Genomic DNA, 19668 nt, shown 5'->3' with positions numbered 1-19668 from the left:
CTGTAACCCTGACACTTTGCACTCCAGAAATTCATCCACCACTGAGATGTTCTTAAATAAACCTAGTAGGTTTTTTTCCCTCCCTAATGACCAATGTGTTACAGATGCTTTATATATTTTCAGGTAAGATTACAGGACACTACCCTATAACTACCCTACCCTATTACTTTGCATTAATTTTTTTTTTTAAATATCAAACAGCCAAGTCTAGTATAATATTTAAACAAATACAAAAATAAAATCCTTGCCTTGTGCATAAGGCCTTACCGAATTTGTGGCAGAAGTGGGGTATGCTGTGGCCCCTTTAAACTTGCAGTTTCCCCCACACTTTCCCGCCCTCCCTCCACCCTCCATAACTGATTGGGCAGGTGCCCTGCTCCTGATTGACAGGGAGGTGAAAACTGCAGTTTTAAATATGATAATATTTTTGTCTCTTTCCACTGATTTGGCTGAGGGGCCCCGGTGGGCCCTCTGCTTGCTGCTGACTGCAGGGAGACAAAGACAGCATCATGTCCCTAAATTACCTGGACATATGCTGGGAGAAGCAGTAGGCCAGGTCTGCCCATTCACGTACATTCCTAACCTGCATCCAGGACCTGCATCTAAGACAGGAGGTATGCAGCCCCACTAGGGGAAATGCCTTACTTGACTTGGTGCTGGCCACATGGGAAGGACTTGGTGGGGGATCTGCAGGTACAAGGTAATCTAGTAGATAGTGACCACCTTTATTGATAGGATTCAATATTCCGCACAAGGTGGGAAAGACAACTAGTAGGGCAGAAGTGCTAGACTTCCAGAAGGCCAACTTCAACGAGCTCAGGACATTATATACAATGGGACTGAAGGGTAATAACATTGGTGAGTTGGGAGTCCAGGAAGGGTCTGAGTTCCTCAAGGGACTGATCCAGCAGGAACATAGGGGATACCATCCCAGTACACATAACGGGATGCAAAACAGTCAATTAACCTTCTTGGCTAAACAGGAAAATCCAGGAAAGCCTGCAGGGGAAAAGAGAGGCTTAGAGGCTGTGGAAGCAGGGGACAGCCACCAAGGAGGAGTATACCTGCTTGTCTCACGCTTGCAGGGAAGCAGTAAGGAAGGCCAAAGGAGAAATGGAACTCAGGCTGGCAACAAAGATTAAGGGTAACAAAAAGTCCTTCTTTAAGTATATAGGGAGCAAGAAGAAGGGTAACACAGGGCCACTACAGGATGGACTAGCGCAACTCATAACAAACAGGATGGACAAAGCTGAGCTCTTAAACAATTTCTTTGCATCTGTGTTCCTGGACATGAATACAAACACACCTCCCAATGAGACTTTAGTTTGGCTTGAGAGAGATCCCAATCCACCAATGGTTAGCGCTGACCTAGTGAAGGGGCACTTGGAGGGGTTGGACATATTTAAGTTGGTAGGCCCCGATGATCTTCACCCAAGCATACTAAAGGAATTGGCCAGTGTCACAGCGAAACCACTGACACAACTGTTTGAGCACTTGTGGTACTCAGGACAGGTCCCAGAGGACTGGAAAAGGGCCAGTGTGGTCCCTGTTTTCAAGAAGTTGAGGAAGGAGGACCCGGATAATTATAGGCTGATTAGGCTCACCTCTATTCTTGGCAAGACCTTAGAAAAAATCATTAAGGATCACAATTGTAGGTGGCCAGCAGGTAAAACAATGTTAAGGGCCAACCAGCATAGGTTTATAGCATGCAGATCCTGCCTGACTAACCTGGTCTCTTTTTATGACCAGGTCACAAAGTGCTCAGATGCAGGAGTAGAGGTAGATATTATTTACTTGGATTTTAAAAAGGCTTTTGACAGTGTCGCACCCAATTCTTACAAGTAAACTAAGTAGCTATGACGTGGATTTTTTCATGGTCAGGTGGGTGGAAAACTGGCTTATGGGACAAACACAGAAAGTGGTGGTGGATGGGTCAGTTTCTCCCTGGAGGGATGTGAGCAGTGGTCTCCCCCAAGGCTCTGTCCTTGGGCCAGTACTGTTCAATATCTTCATCAGTGATCTGGATGAGGGTGTAGAAAGCACTTTGTCCAAATTTGCAGATGATGCCAAACTATGGGGTTTAGTAATCAGACTAGGGGGTAGGGAGAGAATTCAGGTGGATTTGGATAGACTGAAGAAATGGGTGGATCAGAATCAGATGCAAATTAACAAAGATAAGTGCAAAGTGCTGCACATGGGGTGAAGGAATCTCCAATACACCTATAGACTAGGAAGTACCATTCTAAGCAGCACAGCAGCAGAAAGGCATCTTGGAGTCATAGTCAATGCAAAAGAGAACGAGTTACCAGTGTGACGAAGTAATAAGTAAGGCTTTCCTGCATTAGCAAGTGCATCACAAGCAGGTCTAGGGAGGTGATACTTCCCCTCTCTGTAGCATTGGTGAGGCTGCAGCTGGAGTACTGCATCCAGTTTTGGGCATCGCACTTCAAAAGGTATGTGGATAACCTGGAAAGGGTTTACAGGAGGGCTACAGGTATGGTTGAGGGCCTGCATGCAAAATCCTATGAAGACAGATTGAGGGACCTGAATCTCTTTAGCCTCTGCAAGAGAAGGCTGAGAGGTGATCTTGTGGCTGTCTACAAACTCATCGGGAGGTCAGCAGAGAATAGGGGATACTCTGTTTACCAGGGCACCCCTGGGGGTTACTAGAAATAATGGCCATTCACTGAAGGAGAGCATATTTAGATTGGCTATCAGTAAGATATTATTGACAGTGAGGATTGCCAAAATATGAAATGGGCTTCCAAGAGAAGTGGTGCTTTCTCCTACCTTGGAGGTCTTCAAAAGATTAGACAAACACCTGGTTCTAGTTACTTGGCCCCAGCACTCTTTCCTGCCCAGAGCATGGGGTCAGACTCAATGATCTAATACTTCTCTTCTGACCCTAGAAATCTATTAAATCTATGTTTAAAACTGTAGTTATTGCTTCCACGCCAATCAGGAGTGAGCTGCAAGTGGAGCCCCTCTACCAGTCAGCAGTTGGAGGGGTGGGGCAGTGGGATGTACAAAATTAAAGGAGCCCTAGCGTGCCACACTTTTGTCCTGAATTCAGTAGGGCCTTATGCAGGGAGCAGTACATAGGAAAATTTCTTTCAACATCTGACAGAAAAATTACTCATCAGAAAAAGTCATGGAATGCTATTCCATCTATGCTTCAAGTAGGATAAATACAGACAGTCAAAAGCCCAATGGAGAATTGATCCAATCATAACAGGGTTCTCTGAGCTGTATAGTGTGGAGTGTTAATAAACAAGGTTCATGTTCACTCTTTGGCCGAGGAAGACAAACAGATACATACACTAGCCAAGACCAGAAGGTAGGAGGTGCGCTCACGTCTCCCAGTGTACCAGGGTTTTTGGTTGTAGCCGTCTAGACGTTTTTGGTCTAACGACATAGGCAGGCAAGGTTCTTTGGGTAGATGTGATATCTTTTATTAGACCAACTGAGTAGAGTGGGAAGAAAGTTCTTTGCAAGCTTTCAGGCACAATCACCCTTCTTCAGGCTTAGGGAGTCTACTATTCTGAGACTCCAAGGACAGAAGAGACTCAGAACAGCAGAGACTCCCTATGCCTGAAGAAGGATGATTTTATCAGATGGCTTAAAAAAACTTTTTTCCAACTACTCAGTTGGTCTAATAAAAAATATTACATCTACCAAAAGAACTTGCCTCCCAATGTACCAGACATTACTAAGGGCACCCAAGCTCAGCCATCCTTCATTGGCTGTCCAATGCATGCCTCCAACCCCCTGCTGTCCCCTCCACATGGGGGGAAACAGACACCCCGTTCCCAGCTCCTCAAGCTGGGGTCTGCCCAGATGGGGGGAGGCTCTGCATCATGGGGGAGGGGATCCCCATCCCTGCCCAGCTACACAGCTCTGCCCCCTCTGAGTCTCTGTCTCTGATCCACAGGAGGGAGGGGAGAACGAAGTCTCCCACCTGGTCTCAACCCCTTCCCCCCACCCAAGGCTGGAGTCTGCCCAGCAGGGGGGAGCCCTATGCTTTGGGAGGGGTTCCCCCGCCCAGCAGTGGGCATAGGAGTGCTCTATAGAGGCAAGGATCAGGCCCCACTGCCCACACAGGCCTCTTGGTGCATCCCAATGGAGCTCAGCACCAGTAGCAGACCCCAGCTCAGAGGGGGCTGAGACAGGGGTGGGGGAAACCACCTGGGCAGACCCCAGCTCAGGGGGGCCAAAACTAGAGCAGGGGGCTTTGTTCTCCTCCTACTCCCTGCAGGTGAGAGGCAGAGACTTGCAGGGAGCAGGGCTGTGCAGCCAGCCCTGTTTGTGGGGAGGTAGCAAGGGAGAACCCCCAGTGGGGGGGAAGCCTAGGGCTGTGGTGGGAGGCTCCATTCCCCTGCCTCTCACCCCACCCCCCACAGTTGGGCTGTTTAACTGGTGGCCACCTGTCACAGTTGTGACTTCCCTAGTCACTGGCTGCAAAAGCAGCCAGAGTCTCTGGACTTCCCTCCCTCCTTCAGCTTCGGTGTTCTGTGACTACCCCAGGAGCAGTGCAGCATGGTACAGCATGGCACAGGGTGCTCAGGGTGAGACCCAGGCTGGCACAGTGCAGCAATGGGACTGGGTGCAGGTGTCAATATGGCAGACAGCTCAGGGGCCTGTGTACCCCACTGGTGCAGCCTGAAAGGCATGCAGCTGCTTCAAAGTTGGAGAGCTCAGAGCTACCTGATAAATTATAAGCTAAGCAAGTGCCTCTGCAATGGTCTCTGTGGCCTACCAGAGAGGACTATGACCAACAAAGCTACACTGCCAACATTAAGTCTCCCTCTCCGTATCTAGCTGCTTCCGTATTATAATAAACAAGATTACTGAGATGTCACGCTCTCTGTTTTGCCAACAAGATCTGATCATTGCTCTGTTTTTCTTCATCGTGTGCAAATGCCTCAAATCAAATGGAACAAACATAAAAAGGCAGATGCCTTTAGAATTGATAGGAAAATTGCCCTTTCACTGAGTTGAAAAAGTCTTGTTTAGAAATTTGGGCTCTCTGAACTTTCACTGCATTCAAGGCAAGATTACATAGGAACTCCTCTTGGATTCTTAGAGGGTTTGCTTCAGGTCTGGAGACTTGGGAAGATCCAGTAGTCAACTGGTAGATCCATCCTAAGGCTGGAGGCCTTGGAGGTTAGCACTGTTCAGGGAAATTGATGTTCTTGTGGATTTCACTAAGAGCTGTGAGGTCTTGGAAGTCTCTTATTTGCCGGAAATTTCAAAAAAGTTTGTTTCAAATCAAATACACATTAAAAGAAAATGACATTTTCTGCAAACTAGAAACCAGGCTTTATTTTTTTTTCTGGCAAAATATAATCCAGGCATAAGAATTCTTAAACTAGTAGTAAAACAATATACTTCTTACCATACAAAATTTAGGAGACAACGGGCCTTTTAACTAGGACCAAACTACCAGTAGATGGTGTAACTTGGTAAAAATTATGAAAAACTCATGCCCCCGGAAGTAAACATTTAAGACAAACACAATGACCTAAACAGATTATTACTTTGAAGTTGACTGAAAGCAGGAAAATACAGCCAGCCAGCTGTCCCTAAATGCAACGAAGAACTTTGTTCCCTGATGTGAAAAATATAGAAAACAAATTAAACCATTCCCATTTCTGTTTTTAATTTGTATGGTTTTCAAATACTGCCCACCCCCTCAAAAAAACTAAACAAAAAGCAACCCCCACAATCCACCTCGAAAGTGTGGCCTATACTACAAATTTTTGCTAGTATAGGAATGTTATGTTTGTGATACTCTGTGTTTCCTAGTCTACCAAAAGCCCTGAGCAAACCAGCATAAGACTCCTCTTATGAGCTAATTTCAGTTGGGAAAAAGAGATACTGTCAAAAACCACTTTTTTGCCAGTGTAAACTACATCTCCTCTATAGAGGCAAACTTTCTGTTTGGTCTTGACTAAAGGAAGAAGTATAACTACAGCCTTCCTCTAAAACAATGACGTTTTCTTCATTGACTTCTCAATGACTTCTTTTAATTAAGTTGTGTGCAAATCTCAGCCAATGAAAGAACCAGAAGGGAGGGACTAATCAGAAAAGACAGACAATGCAAGTGTTTACTGCAACTATTTGCTAGTTTTGCCATTATGACATTTATTTTGCCAACTTCACCGACCTTTTGTGTAACATTGCTGTGTACCATATTTCATCACAGAATGAACATAATTTCATTAGAGGCATCTGCTCTGTTACAATTAAAAAAACAACCTTTAGGATCATATCAGTTTGAAAAGTACTTACGTTTAGCAAATCCATCCCCTGGATAAATATACCTATTGTACACATCCATAATATATACCCTTTGATCATCCATGAAGTCCCTTTCATGGCCATTCCCCTAAAGAGAAATTACAGTTGGTTAATTCTAACAAATCCATGAAGAATTAAAAAACCTGTGAGCATTAAGGAAACAAAAATTACAAAGATGCAGTGTGTAAAGTTCCATACACATTCATTTACTGGTTTCCATAAAGGTTTTTCTGTTATATCAGTTTCTCAGTTTCATATTAAGCTTTGTTAAATCAGCATCATAATAGGCATTTGGAGATTCAGAAGTATTACTTTGCCACTTGTAAAGACTGGGTATCGTTCTTTAGCTTTCTTACTGAATCATTCAGTGTCACAATGAAAATCTGTGACCAAGAACAGAAAATCAGATCTCCCAACTTCTATCTCTGTAACTGAACCAACATCATTTTATATTCCAGAAATCTGGCCACTATTCAGAGGAGCTTAACCAGGATCAGAATTTTTTTGATAGTCAAAAAAATGTAAATTGATCTTCAGGAAAGATCACAGGGGAAAAGAGTCATGTAATGTAACAACACATTGTATCATTGTATTTTATCACCATAAAGCTAATAATTTCTACTGAAATATTAGACTAGAGAATAAAGAAGGATGGGGAGGGGGGGAATCGGATCATTTTGCTTCCTCTCTCCTCTTTGAATTCTGGTATTATATTAGTAGTTAAAATAAATAACACCTTCATTTCTTCTGGACAACAAAAGTATTTAGTCTAACAATACAGACTGAGCAGGTTTGTAGAACAAGTCCACATGCTTCCACCTCTTAGATCTTTATTAGGATTTATGTTGAAAATCCTAGTACCAAATATGAGATTTGCTCTTGGTATACATAGTAAATCACTTCTCCAGTAGAAGATATTCTGTACTCCACTAGCCTGGAGTCAGGCTTTCCATTACAAATACTGAAGGTCAAACTCATCTCCTGTAAAGACTGCTGTGATGATTATGTATGCTGAACTAATTATAACTAGTTTCTTGTTTCTTCTGGGATACAAAACAACACTCAGAAATAGCATGCTGAGAAATTACATGCAAGAAAAAATATTTTTATACTCTGGCCACAAGATGGAGCTACAACTCAGTTTAAATTTACAACACATTTATTGGGATAGTTTTATCCCTCCAGCTAAGAACCATAAAATATAATTAAACACCAGGGCTGTTCTGAATAATTAATAATCAAACACAGTAATTGATTATTTGATGAGTTTCTATAACCAGTCATTTAGATCATATCCATTTTAATTTTTGCTGACAATGTTTGAGAAAGTGGTAAAATATTAGTAAAAACTGGAACTAGTGTAATTAATATTTTTCTAAAATATCTACTAGTTACTTGTAGAACTGAGGATTGTCCCTGTAGCTGAAAGAGAAGCCAATATGACCTTCTCTGCTATCCTTTTTTCTTTAGTTTGTCAGACAATTGTAGAGGTCATCTTTCTCTCTCAGTGACATGAAGAAATCACACACATACTGTATTAATAAATGTAAGATGTGCATATGTGAACATATGTACCCAAGTGTGATTTCTGCACCAAGCTGAGAGAAAACCCTGACCCTTCCCCCAAAATGTCTGAAAAGCAAAGAAAAATTTCATATGTATAAAACTGTATTTTTGTATTAAAATATGAACTTGAATTTCAGTACTATTAACATCAGTTTTAAAAAGTGAAACTTAAAAATAATTCTAATATAATGTGTAGTGGTTGAAATGTTACTGTAGCCGTGATGGTAATAAAAATTTATTAAAGATGTAATGGCGGACTGCTGTTCTGCTTTGTTTTGTGATAGCCTTTATTTAACCAGCAGCAGAGTTGGGAAAGAAGTCTGACAAACTTTCAGGCACAAAGTACCATTCTTCAGGTCTTGGAAAGAAGCTAAGCTAAATAACAGAAAAAAATTCTACTTCTCAGACATCTTGCATTCCTTAAATGATTGTTTTTATTCATATGAAGTTAATCAATCGCTTTTCTTTTTTATTATTCAGCAAATCATTATTTTATTTCAGGCAATGATTAGCATAAACATTTTTCACAAAGATGGTCCAGAGTCTAAAATGAATGCCTAAAAGCTTAATGGATTTGGATTTACAGAACATAACTAGAGTGAAAGAGAGAGAGAGAGAGAGAGAGAGAGAGTGAGTGAGTGAGTGAGTGGAGAGTACAACAGGATCAACGTCAGCACTAAATAACCTCCTTGAGGATAAGCAAAGCACTGACCAATAGCAGCTTCATAAGGCAAAGCATAAGAAAAAAAGATTAGCCTTTCGTTGTGCCCTAAAAGTCAAAGTATTCCTGCTACATGAACAGAGGTAAATTCTGGAGTCAAGCACTCTCATTCTGAGTCCCAAGACATACAAAGGAAGGGACTATTCAAAGATACAACAGCTAATTAGAGTTGTCAAGATAGGTGGTCTCTTAGGGATCTAGACCCAGACTGTATTGATTTTCTCTGTGTAGGATTGCAGCTGGAAATGAACAGACAGCCCACTGCAAAAGTCACAGACTAAGTAGCATGTGTTCTGCTTGAGAGCTCTACTTTATATTTTAAATCGATGAAATTTACATCAGGGCTTACTTAGTCTGCAGAAGAGAAGACTGGAAGGGAATATGGTAGCCATTCACTACCTGACGGGGGCTTCCAAAGAGGATGGAGCGAGACTGTTCTCAGTGGTGGCAGATGACAGAACAAGGAGCAGTGGTCTCAAGTTGCACCAAGGGAAGTTTAGGTTGGATATTGGGAAAAACTCTCTCACTAGGAGGGTGGTGAAGCACTAGAATGGGTTACCTAGAGGTGGAATCTCCATCCCTGGAGGTTTTTAAGGCTTGGCTCAACAAAGCCCAGGCTGGAATGATCTAGGTGGAATGGTCCTGCTTTGAGCAGGTGGTTGGACTAGATGATCTCCTGAGATCCCTTCCAACCCTAATTTTCTATGATTCTATGTTAAACTCACCTGCACCCCAGGCTGGATACAGACTGCAAGAAGCCCCCTGGGTCAAATCTGGATGCAGTAAGAATGATCAGGGGACAGTAAGTAAGTATGATCAGGGGACAACAGGGCAGGCCCTATGAGGAGAGGCTACAGGACCTGAACCTGTTCAGCCTCCAAAAGAGAAGGCTGAGGGGGGATCTTGTGGCCTGTTATAAACAAGTCAGGGGGGATCAGCAGGCATTGGGGGAGTCACTGTTCCCCCGAGCACTGCCAGGAGTGACCAGGAATAATGGTCACAAGCTGGCAGAGGGTAGGTTTAGGTTAGATATCAGGAGGCGCTACTTCACGGTCAGGGTGGCTAGGGTCTGGAACCAACTTCCAAGAGAAGTGGTGCAGGCTTCTACCCTGGGGGTGTTTAAGAGGAGGTTAGATGAACATCTTGCTGGGGTCGTTTGAACCCAGTATTCTTTCCTGCCACGGCAGGGGGTCAAACTAGATGATCTGCTGAGGTCCCTTCCGACCCTAGAAACTATGAAACTGTAAGAGTGGCAGGGTAAGTGGTGGTTCTGGGTTTAATACTTCCCTTCATTGCCAACACATGTGCCCATCCATTGCTGGGAATTCAGTAGCAGGTCCATCCATAAAGTCCTGCAAGACTAGGTGAGATGTCTCAATGTGCCAAATCTGGCCCATAGACCACATATTTGACATACCACTAAAAAAATCATTCCATGCCCAGAGGATGCAAACAAACAGATTAAGAGTGGTTTGATAAATCCTAATAAAGTAGGGCTTGTGTGTTTTTTGTTTATATAGATAAGACTTGTTTAGGAATCCATCCAGGACATTCCTTAATCTAGCTTTTCTTTAGCTTATTCACTTGAACATATCTAACCATGAAATAAGCATGCACAAAAATGCAAGATGATCTTCATTCACAGGGCTCCAAGTTCAACTGAGATATAAAATGGAAGGCTTGCCCTTACCAAAGAATGCTTTAAAGGTGACTGTAACAGCACGACATGTCGGAAGCTGCAATGGCAAGAAAACAGATTGTTTTCTTTGGCTCTCTCCTCAAAAGTAAAAGTCCTAAGGGATAAATCCACAAAAGAAAATAGACGTGGGCAACTTACAATTGTTCATTTCTACTGGTAGAAAAATAGCCTCGGAGCTGGAGCATATGTAAGTTCCATCTTCATGGCTCAAGGTGAACTCTCTAGCCAGAGGCACTAGAAGGCTGCTCCCTTGCCCACTAAGTTAAAGCACCACCACTGGTATTTTGAAGCATTGGGATGCTGAATACAGGACACCAAGGCTGCTGTAGTATGCTAATTAGCAAATCAAGTCTGCTCTGACACATGCTAATTAGCACGTGTGAGAGCAGGCATCAGGCATGTGTATAGGTGCCCTATTTGCCTGTCAGAGCTCTTATCAGGGGAAGTCAAAATGTGTGAATGGCTGAAATATGTGTTCCCTTCTCTACCTGGAAACCTAACAGCAAAAGGCACACATCATTTTGTGAAGTTTCTGTCCTGTAAAGAATTGTTGTCTGAAACAATTGTTTTAGGGACCCAGAACACATTATGGTTAAAGTGTAGATGTAACCATGAGCTTTACAAAGCCTGCACAGTTGCATTTACTCAGGGACAAAACCAAAGAATACTGAAAAGTAAGAATGAATACTTCCAAAAAGAAACAAAAAAAAATAAAAGCCACCAGAACAGGATACTGGTTTCTATTTTCCAGTTCCTGGTTTATTATACAGGAAAAGATTTAGATATAGTAAGACGATTCCATGTGATTCACCTTGAAAAGAGCTGATCTGAATAAGTTATTTCTCTCCAGAAGGGTCATAATAAATAGGGCTGTGCGAAACAGCACCGTTCCGATTTGACTTGCATTTCAACAAAACAGCGTTTTGTTTCAAATTTCATTTTGATTCAAAACTGCTGTTCCATTTCATTTTGTTGAAACAGTTTTGCTGTTTCGACGCTGTTTCAATGTTTTGCCCATAGGCTATAATGGGGAAACTCGAAACAGCCTACAACTGTGTGATTTCTGACCTGATTTAGATTAAACTTGCAGGAATTGTAGCCCCTTCTGAAGGCATGAAGCCTGCCACATTTCAAGAAGATAGGTGCAGGGGTTTCAGGGAAACTGCACCTTAAAATCTTGAAAGGAAAAAACCTCATGTCACGTGTGTGTGTTACGCCACAGTGGGGTCAAACCTGCAGGCATGCTAGCCCCTGCTGACGTCACGAAGCCTGCCAGCTTTCAAGAAGATAGGTGGAGGGGCTTCTGGGTTCTGCGGCCCAGGACCTCTGGCTGCTGACAGGCAAAACTTGTGACCTGGGTAGCTGTGGAACTGTGTCCGTCTTGGGGCACAGGGGGTGAAAACTGTAGGCCTGCCAGCTGTCAAGGAGATGAATGCATGGGTTCTGGGGCCCCGCAATTTTAGCTGCTGACAGACAAAATTCGTGACATGGGTGGGTGACATTGTGTGTGTGTTAAGGTGCACCCTCACTCAACTGACACCAAGGCAGAAAGCAGGGAAGTTCAAACAGTACTGCCTTTTATGCAGTTTTTCCATCCCTCCCTCAGAGCACTGGGATTGGAAGGGACCCCAGGGAAGGACCACAGTCACTGGTCAGCTACACAGTCAATAATGAGAGCACTCCTTTCTCCTGCCCCTCCCCTCCTTACTTCAGTTTCTGTTTCCCTGTGGGCAAGCCCAGCTTGAGCTTCAAAACTTGAAACATTTCAAAAATTTTGAAACGTTTCAATTTGCCTCATTTAGTTTTGAGGCTGTTTCAAAACTCTGTTTCATTTTGCTTTCGCTGTTTCAAGCTCAAAATGAGTTGAAACAGCATTAAAACTAAATTGCTGGCAAAATTTTGCACAGCCCTAATAAGAAACCAAAAGTCAAAACATTTCAATTACTGATTAAATTTACACCAACCTTGCAGAAAACACAGACCCTCAACTCAGCAAAGCATTTAAGCTTTCCAGAGTGAAGTTTAAAGCTCCTACACACAAACCAACATGCTTTACTGAGCAAGGAAAGACTGCTGAATTTTAACTTAATAAGCAGCAAGAATTTATGAATTCATCCCTTTTCTTACATGACATAATTCATCTGGGAAACTTTTATGTGAAAAGAAGACAAATAAATTACAAGGATACTTCCAATTATGTATACAGGTAAAACAACAGATGAGATTTCAGGTGCACTCCAACTCTCATGATTTTACTGGGAATCTTACCATGTTTAATGGTTCTTTAAACCCCAACTACTGGAATCAAGTAGTTAGGTCAAAATCTCAACTTCCCCTAAAAACAGGAAATTCTGAACTCTTTCAGTTCTGAAGAGAAAAAACTGGAAACAAACACTCAGTGCATCCTAAATGCAGGAGGAAAATAAAGTCAACCCAGAATGGAGTATTATTTTCTTACTGCATGATTTTAAGTTTATCTTAAAGATTTCTGAGGTCTGATTCATTTTTAGACACCTGGCAATGGCAATATTGGCATTAACATTGTTTGTGAATCATACTCACTCTACAATCAAGCCTCTGGTATTTCAGCCTGGAGGTATGATGACCAAACCAATCACCCAAAGCCAAAATCCACACAATCACCTCTTGGCATACTCCCAGCAGAACATCTCTCAAGTGCACTCTACTTATCCATTTCTGCTCTACACAAGTCAATCTAGAAGAGGACCTGAGAAAGGCACCCAGATGGCTCTATTGCTGATGTTCTCAAGGAAAGGGGGGGGGGGGGGGTCAGAGGGGCAAGATCCTCAGAAAGCTGCTTTGAAAGTGCTGAAGAACAGCATCTAATAAAGTGAGCTTCTTCTCACAAAAGCTTGTGCTATATATACTTTAATTAGTCTACAATGTGCAAATCTACCCTGCCTTCTAAGTGCCACAGAAGCCATATATACGTACCCTTGAAATCTGCAATATATGGAACCTGCTGATGACAGGGCTGCAGGACCCTTAAGCTGGTGAGCAACATTAACACCACCATCCCTTTCCACCTCTAGATTCAATATCCTATCTCTAAATGACCTTTGCGGGTGCTTTTCTTGCAGTGTGAGGCAAAAAACTTTAAAGCCCACAGCTTAAGATGCAAGAGATAAAAATCATGAAAAGTTTAGAAGCTAAAGTATAAGAGAGCAAATGACCAAAAAAGTCAGTACCAGACAGTAAAGGATGAAAAACAAACAATAAAAATTATATGAATATTTAAGTAAACATAATCTAGGTAAGCTAATCAGCACTTGAGAGAATCATCAATTAAAGCTGAATATCAATGGTACTTTGTCAGGAACTAGCAGACTACCGATTGGCAGACAAAGGAATAGATAAGAGCAGACTTTCCAGTAACTTAAAGCAAGGGTGTCAAACACACAGCCTGTAGGTCTTAGACCAGGGTGGGCAAAATGTGGCCTGCAGGCCGGATGTGGCCTGCCAAGCCATTCTCTCTGGTCTGTGGGGCCCCTAAAAAATTTAGCAAATTAATATTTATCTTCTCCTGGTTGCCTGTCATGTGGCTCTCAAAGGCTTGCCAAAATGTATTAAGCAGCCCTCTGCCCAAAATAACTGCCCCGTCTTAAGCCAACCAAGGAGCCAGTCTGGCACATGACTGGACTTGGAGCTGTGAGGATCAGCATGGGGTTGCATACTGCATGCAGCTCTCCACCACTATACTTCCCATGCACACTGGCTTCAGGGCTAGTCTAGATTGGGCTATGCTGAAGCCAGGGTACAAGGAAGATCCAGTACAGCATGCACTCCATGCTGCCCCCCCCCCCCCGCCCCCACATCATGTGAAGCACTCATAGTACCAGGTCTAGCCTATGCACCATATGTAGCACGTGTCAGCCCCTCTCTGGGGTTTGCACGGCAAGTGCCACGAGGGCTGCCCCATGCTGGCCCAAGTCACATACAGCACCAACAGTGCCAGATCCAGCCAATGAACCAAGTCAGCTCTCTCTGGGGTTTGCGCTACAAGTGGTGTGCAACCTGCAACTCTGTGCTGTAGTATGACATGCTGCCTACTGGCCCTGAGTACTGGCTCTGGCATGCACAGATGGCCTGGGGTTCAATTTAGACCCAAGAGCCCCAGAGCCAGCACAAAAGACCGGTTCAGTGAGGCACTGCATGCAGGGTGACTCCCTGTACTGAAGGTAGTACCCATGACGCCAAGTCCAGCCCTCACACTGACCCTCAAGTGCAAGCCCCGAAATGGAGCCATCATGCACTGACTGTGGCCTAGGAGGCCAGCATGGGGAAAATACTACATGCAGCACCCCACTGAACTGACCCTGCATGCTGATTTTGGGATGACCTGATCCAGCCTGCAGACTTGCCCAGAGACCCTCACCTGGCCCAGAGTACCAGATGAGTTTGGCACCACTGACTTACAGAAATGAGAAGCAATTCCATGAGTAGAGTGAGAAAATATTTTAATAATATAACATTAATTTAAAAAACATCAGGCAAAGTAATGAAATCAAATATATTATCATGCTTGATTTGACGTCAACAATGCTAAAAATTCATTTCTAAATTAAAGTTTTCTGTTGCACTAAGTTTAACTTTGCACTCTGTAACTTAGATTTTTATGATCTTATTGTCATATTATATTATAAAGATGATATCTACTGATGACTTCTTTTTTTTGGCAAAGCACATTTACAGTACTGAATAGAAGACTTACTCACCTGATGAGCATCCAGATCTATAATTGTGGCCTTAGAAACTCCTTCTACTCTTTCAAATAAAAACTGGAATAATAGGTAAATACGTGGAAGAAAAAAAGAGTTATGAAATTGAATAAGAGATCAAATTAGAAGCTTGATATTCACATCATATATTTCAGTTTTGAGCTGAAAACACAGTGGGTGCGCATACATGCACATACATCCAGAGGTGGTGTGGTGGTGCAGTTGCACCCCACTTTTCACAGTCTAGCTCAGTGGCCCCAGATGCCTAGGTCCCTTGAGGAGTCAGGACTATGCCACAGGAACAGCAGTTTAGGATTTTTTTCCCCAAGTTTCTGAAGTAGGTAAGACATCCTCAGCATCCCCTCCTTCCATTCTATGCTCAGTGGTACATCCCCTTCCCTCCTGCTCCTCCCACCTTCTAGTTATGCCTCTGAGGAGGGGGGACCCAGTTGCCACTGATACTGTCCATGGCTGACATGGGGACCAGAGAGGCCCCAGAGCTGCTCCTGCCCCACTCCAGCTGGGGCTGCAGGGATCAGCTGCATAGCAAGCTGGACTTACCCAGAGACAGTGGCAGCAAAGGGAGTGGCCCAGCTCCTTACACAGTCACTCCCTGCAGCTCAGCTGAAGCACTGGCAGCAGGCATGTTTCCTCTTCCTGCACCCAGAGACATGAGTAGAAAGAGCCAGGAAGAGAATGAGAGAGGAGGGGACATACTACTGAGCTGGGATAACAGAAGAGGGAAGGGGATATTCTTACTGTTTTCAGGGACTTAAAAGAAGTTCTTAGCTACTTCTCCTGCAGGGGGGAAGGGAGAGGGCAGGAGGCAAGGCTACAAGTGGGGGAGTGCATCCACCCCTGACGCACTGGTCACTGCTCCTGCACCTCACTTTTCAAAATCATAGATCCCTCTATGCATACATACACACACACACACACATATAGATGTAACAAATTAACAGCTAGGTCATTCTGAAACTTCATTATAGAAAGTTTATATATGGAAGAGTAATTATAGACTATTTTCTGAGGTTATAAAACTATCTTTCTGAGAAGCTTATGGACCAGATATAAGAATCCACAAGTCACATCATATATATGACCTCATTTTATAGACTGCTTTTCTGAGTTAGGTCTTGTAACTAAAAAAAAAAGTACTGATTTTTTTATGTGCTTATTTATTAAGAAGATGCAGTGCAGGTTTATGGTAATCAAGGACTTATATTTCTCAAGTATTATGTAGGGAATTCACCTTATCTTAATTATAGTGAAACGCCAGACTATATTCATATTAAAAAAAACGCTCTCTCTCTCTCTAAGAGTTGGCAAATGTTCTGGTAGGATCAAATTGGCTGAAGTTATTCATAAACCAGCACTGAAATGCATTTAATTGCTCTTCCACATGGCTGAGAAAGTATATCAAAGATATTCAAAAATGTTTTGAGACACAACCATAACACGTCTTAATTGTTAACACATGAATGGCAGGAGTATCTTCTGTATTTGTGTAAACTGTGGCAGAATTATGGCCTCCCAATTTGCACTGTAATGAGTGGGAGACTCACTTCAGATTAATCTTTGAGATGCGTAGACTAACATACACAAAACTAGTTATTTCGGATATTATTTTATCATATGACCTGTTATGCAAATGTATTCCTGTGAAATTTAAGTATTTGCTACAACAGGTTCTTCCTTCAACTTAAGTATACTTGGTTGTTTGCAGAAAATACAATACTAAATATGGTCAAGCATTCCAGAATTCTCCCCTTCCCTCTTAGAAGTTATTTTAGAGGCATCCATATTTTTTACATAAAACTTTATAGGCCAGATTCTGTGACTGGACTTGGGAGGGAGGATGCCTTTCTCCGACTGCCAACTTTGTTGCACACAAGGGATACTGTGGATTCAACTGCAAGATGAGGACAGCGCTCCCACTGAGGATTTTAAGAGATTATTAATCTATGGTACCTGGAAAGTCTTTTACAGAGAGAGAATTGTGACAAAATTTTATTTATTTTCAAGACATCTGAATTTACCGCTCTTCACCACATATCTAGCACCACTTCAATGGTAATCAATACGGCTGTGTGAAGCTTTGGTAGCTGATTCAATTTGGAAGCGATTCGGCCTGATTTGGTGGCCAAATCTTTGAAACTGAATCAAAACTGGAGACCAATTAAAAGGTCTGAATTGAATTGGAAGCCTTCGAATCAATTTGGAAAAGATTTGGCACCACTTTAGAGATTCAGCCATAGACTAAACAGACAGCAGTTCTCACCAAGCTGTACAGAGCTGCATCCAAATGGTATGTCTGTTGTGGTGGGTAGAGGGAGGATGGAAGGGGTGTGGGAAATGGAGGAAATGGGGCTGGGACAAGCTGCTTAGCTGGGGCAAGGGGGTGCAGGACTCGGGAGAGGGGTGGAGGGGGTTGCAGGGTACAGACATGGCAGTGCTGGGAGTGGGGGCTATGCCTTGCTGCTGCTTGCCCCCTTCTGCCGGACTCCTCCTTGGGGGGTGTGGGCCCCCGGATCTTTGTGCAGGATGACAACAGTCTGCTGCTGCTGGCAAGTCATATTAGTTTTGTATTGAAGAGTTTAAGGTCCGATTTCACAAAAAACCCTGCACCTATCTCCTTGAAACTTGGTAGGCTTCGTGACCTCAGGAGGGGCTACCATCCCTGCAATTTCATCCAAATCAGGCAAGAAATAACAAAGTAATAGGCATTTTTATGATTCCCTGTTATAGCCTATGGGCAAAATATAAAAAAAAATACTAAAACCACGTCAAAACAGTTTCAATGAAATGGAACAGTGCTTCGAAACAATGAAAGGAAATACTGTTCCTTTGAAATGGCAAAACGGAAGTCGAAATGAAATGATGCTGTTTTGCACAGCCCTACCCCATGCCCCTTCCCTCCCTGCTCTGCCCACCACAACAGACTTACCAGCTGGAGGCAGCTATGTCCAGCGTAGTGAAGGCTGCTGCCTGTTTAGTCTATGGCTGAATCTCTGAAGTGGTGCCGAATCTTCAGATCCAATTCAGCCAGATTGAATCAGGACAGCGATTCGAATCTCCGAATCGAATCACTGTCCCTCCGAATCGGCTGAATCCGAAGCGAATACTTGCCGCTTCGCACAGGCCTAGTAATCAATGCATACATTATATGCTGTAACATCAGACACTAACCAACATTCAGATCAATCTCCTTCTAAATGTTGGGTGTTTTTGTTCCTATCAATTAGGATATAAATGAGATTACAGTTTTGATTACTCTAAACTGGTATTTTTTCATTTACACAAAAAGTAGAGAATTTTTTTTTTACATTTTCTTACCTTAATAGCCAGTGTGATATCAGCATATGCACAAAATCCTCCACCTTTATCACTTGAACAGTGGTGAAAGCCACCCCCTAAATATAAGGGGAAAAAATTACAGAGTAAAAAGCCAGATACTGTGGAGTACAAAATGATTACTGAAAATACAAGGTCAGTAAGCAAGCTGAGCTCTTTCTTTAATTGAACAAAGAATCTAAAATTTCCAGCCTATTCTGCAATGCCTAGTGTGGTGCCTACTGGTCAGAATGTTTGGCTTCTTAGATCCCAAGATAAAGGAGCTGTATATGCTGAACTTAAATTCTTGGAACTGTACAAAGAATTTGACATACATGACATGGGTGTATAAATGCAGGGTAGAGATCTAATAGGGCAGCTGTGGCATGAGGCAATGCAGGCTGTCATGCTGGTAGGGATGTGAAAGGTTAAATGATTAACTGCTTAACCAATAAGTGCAGCGATAACCAGTTAGTGTACCGGTTACCCTTTAGCTCGGGGCCTATGCAGTCTGGCAGGGCTTGCCTCCTCCCACCATGTCCAGTCAAAGGGCCCAGTCAAAGTGTTATAGGTTAATCATTTAACTGATATAATAAGAGGAAGTTAAATAAATGTTGTTGAAGTATTTACATCCTTACATGGAGTTGTCAGCTATTTTTGCACCCCCATCCCTAAAGGCATTGTCCAGGGCTGCTACTACAGCCATGCTACTAATTCAGGGCACCTCTGTGCTTTACCAACTCCTAGTTACGTCTGCAGGGCCTGGGATGGTGTGGGTGCTAAGGCCCACTATTGACAGCCCAAAGATTGCAAGTTTGAGGCCATAGCAGAAGTGCTAATGGTATGGCTGTGTCCAATTCCAGTGAATCTGCACATTCTGCTAAATACCTTGTCAAAAGAATTCAAAAAAGAAACAAAGTTGTGTCTGCAGGTTTAGAGTAAAACAAGGACAAGTCTTTTCATCTTCCTCAAAGTGGGACAGCAATTATGAGGGTGTTTCCAAAACTAATGGCAATTTCAAAATAAAATCATTTTGTGTGCAACAATCATTTCCTGGACCACATCACTGTTCTACATAGTCATATATAAAAATGCAAGCCAGAGTAATTCCATAGCAATACTTAATGATATAAAAAGAAAGTGACTAAGAGGTGTAGGCATCTGTTTTATTATTTGTGGGTTTTGTTTGTTATTTATACTGGGTATTTACTTTTGGGGTGGGCTGAGCTAGCAAATAATAGGAAAAATACTGAAAGAGACAGATGTATTACCATACATTTTATATAGCAAATCTGTTTTTATTAAATTTC

At 42.7% G+C, this 19668-nt stretch overlaps 1 protein-coding gene across 5 annotated transcripts in view; it reads right to left on the bottom strand.

Moving 5' to 3' along the window:
• The window catches only part of HDAC11 (histone deacetylase 11), a 115408-nt gene that overhangs the window by 16621 nt on the left and 79119 nt on the right, over positions 1 to 19668 (bottom strand). For all 5 annotated transcript variants that reach the window (XM_090022079.1, XM_090022081.1, XM_090022083.1 and 2 more), the window contains 3 exons: positions 18362 to 18438; positions 15023 to 15085; positions 6292 to 6388 (listed from right to left, as the gene is read on the bottom strand). In XM_090022079.1, the coding sequence (XP_089878205.1) occupies positions 6292 to 6388; positions 15023 to 15085; positions 18362 to 18438 (237 nt within the window). The remainder of the gene's footprint in view (positions 1 to 6291; positions 6389 to 15022; positions 15086 to 18361; positions 18439 to 19668) is intronic.

Source organism: Crocodylus siamensis, chromosome 11 (assembly GCF_052110815.1).
Source record: "Crocodylus siamensis isolate JL-2025a chromosome 11, ASM5211081v1, whole genome shotgun sequence".
In the NCBI taxonomy this organism is placed as follows: Eukaryota; Metazoa; Chordata; order Crocodylia; family Crocodylidae; genus Crocodylus; species Crocodylus siamensis.
The sequence above is the reverse complement of the archived record's forward strand: the minus strand, read 5'-3'. Positions and strand labels throughout refer to the sequence as shown.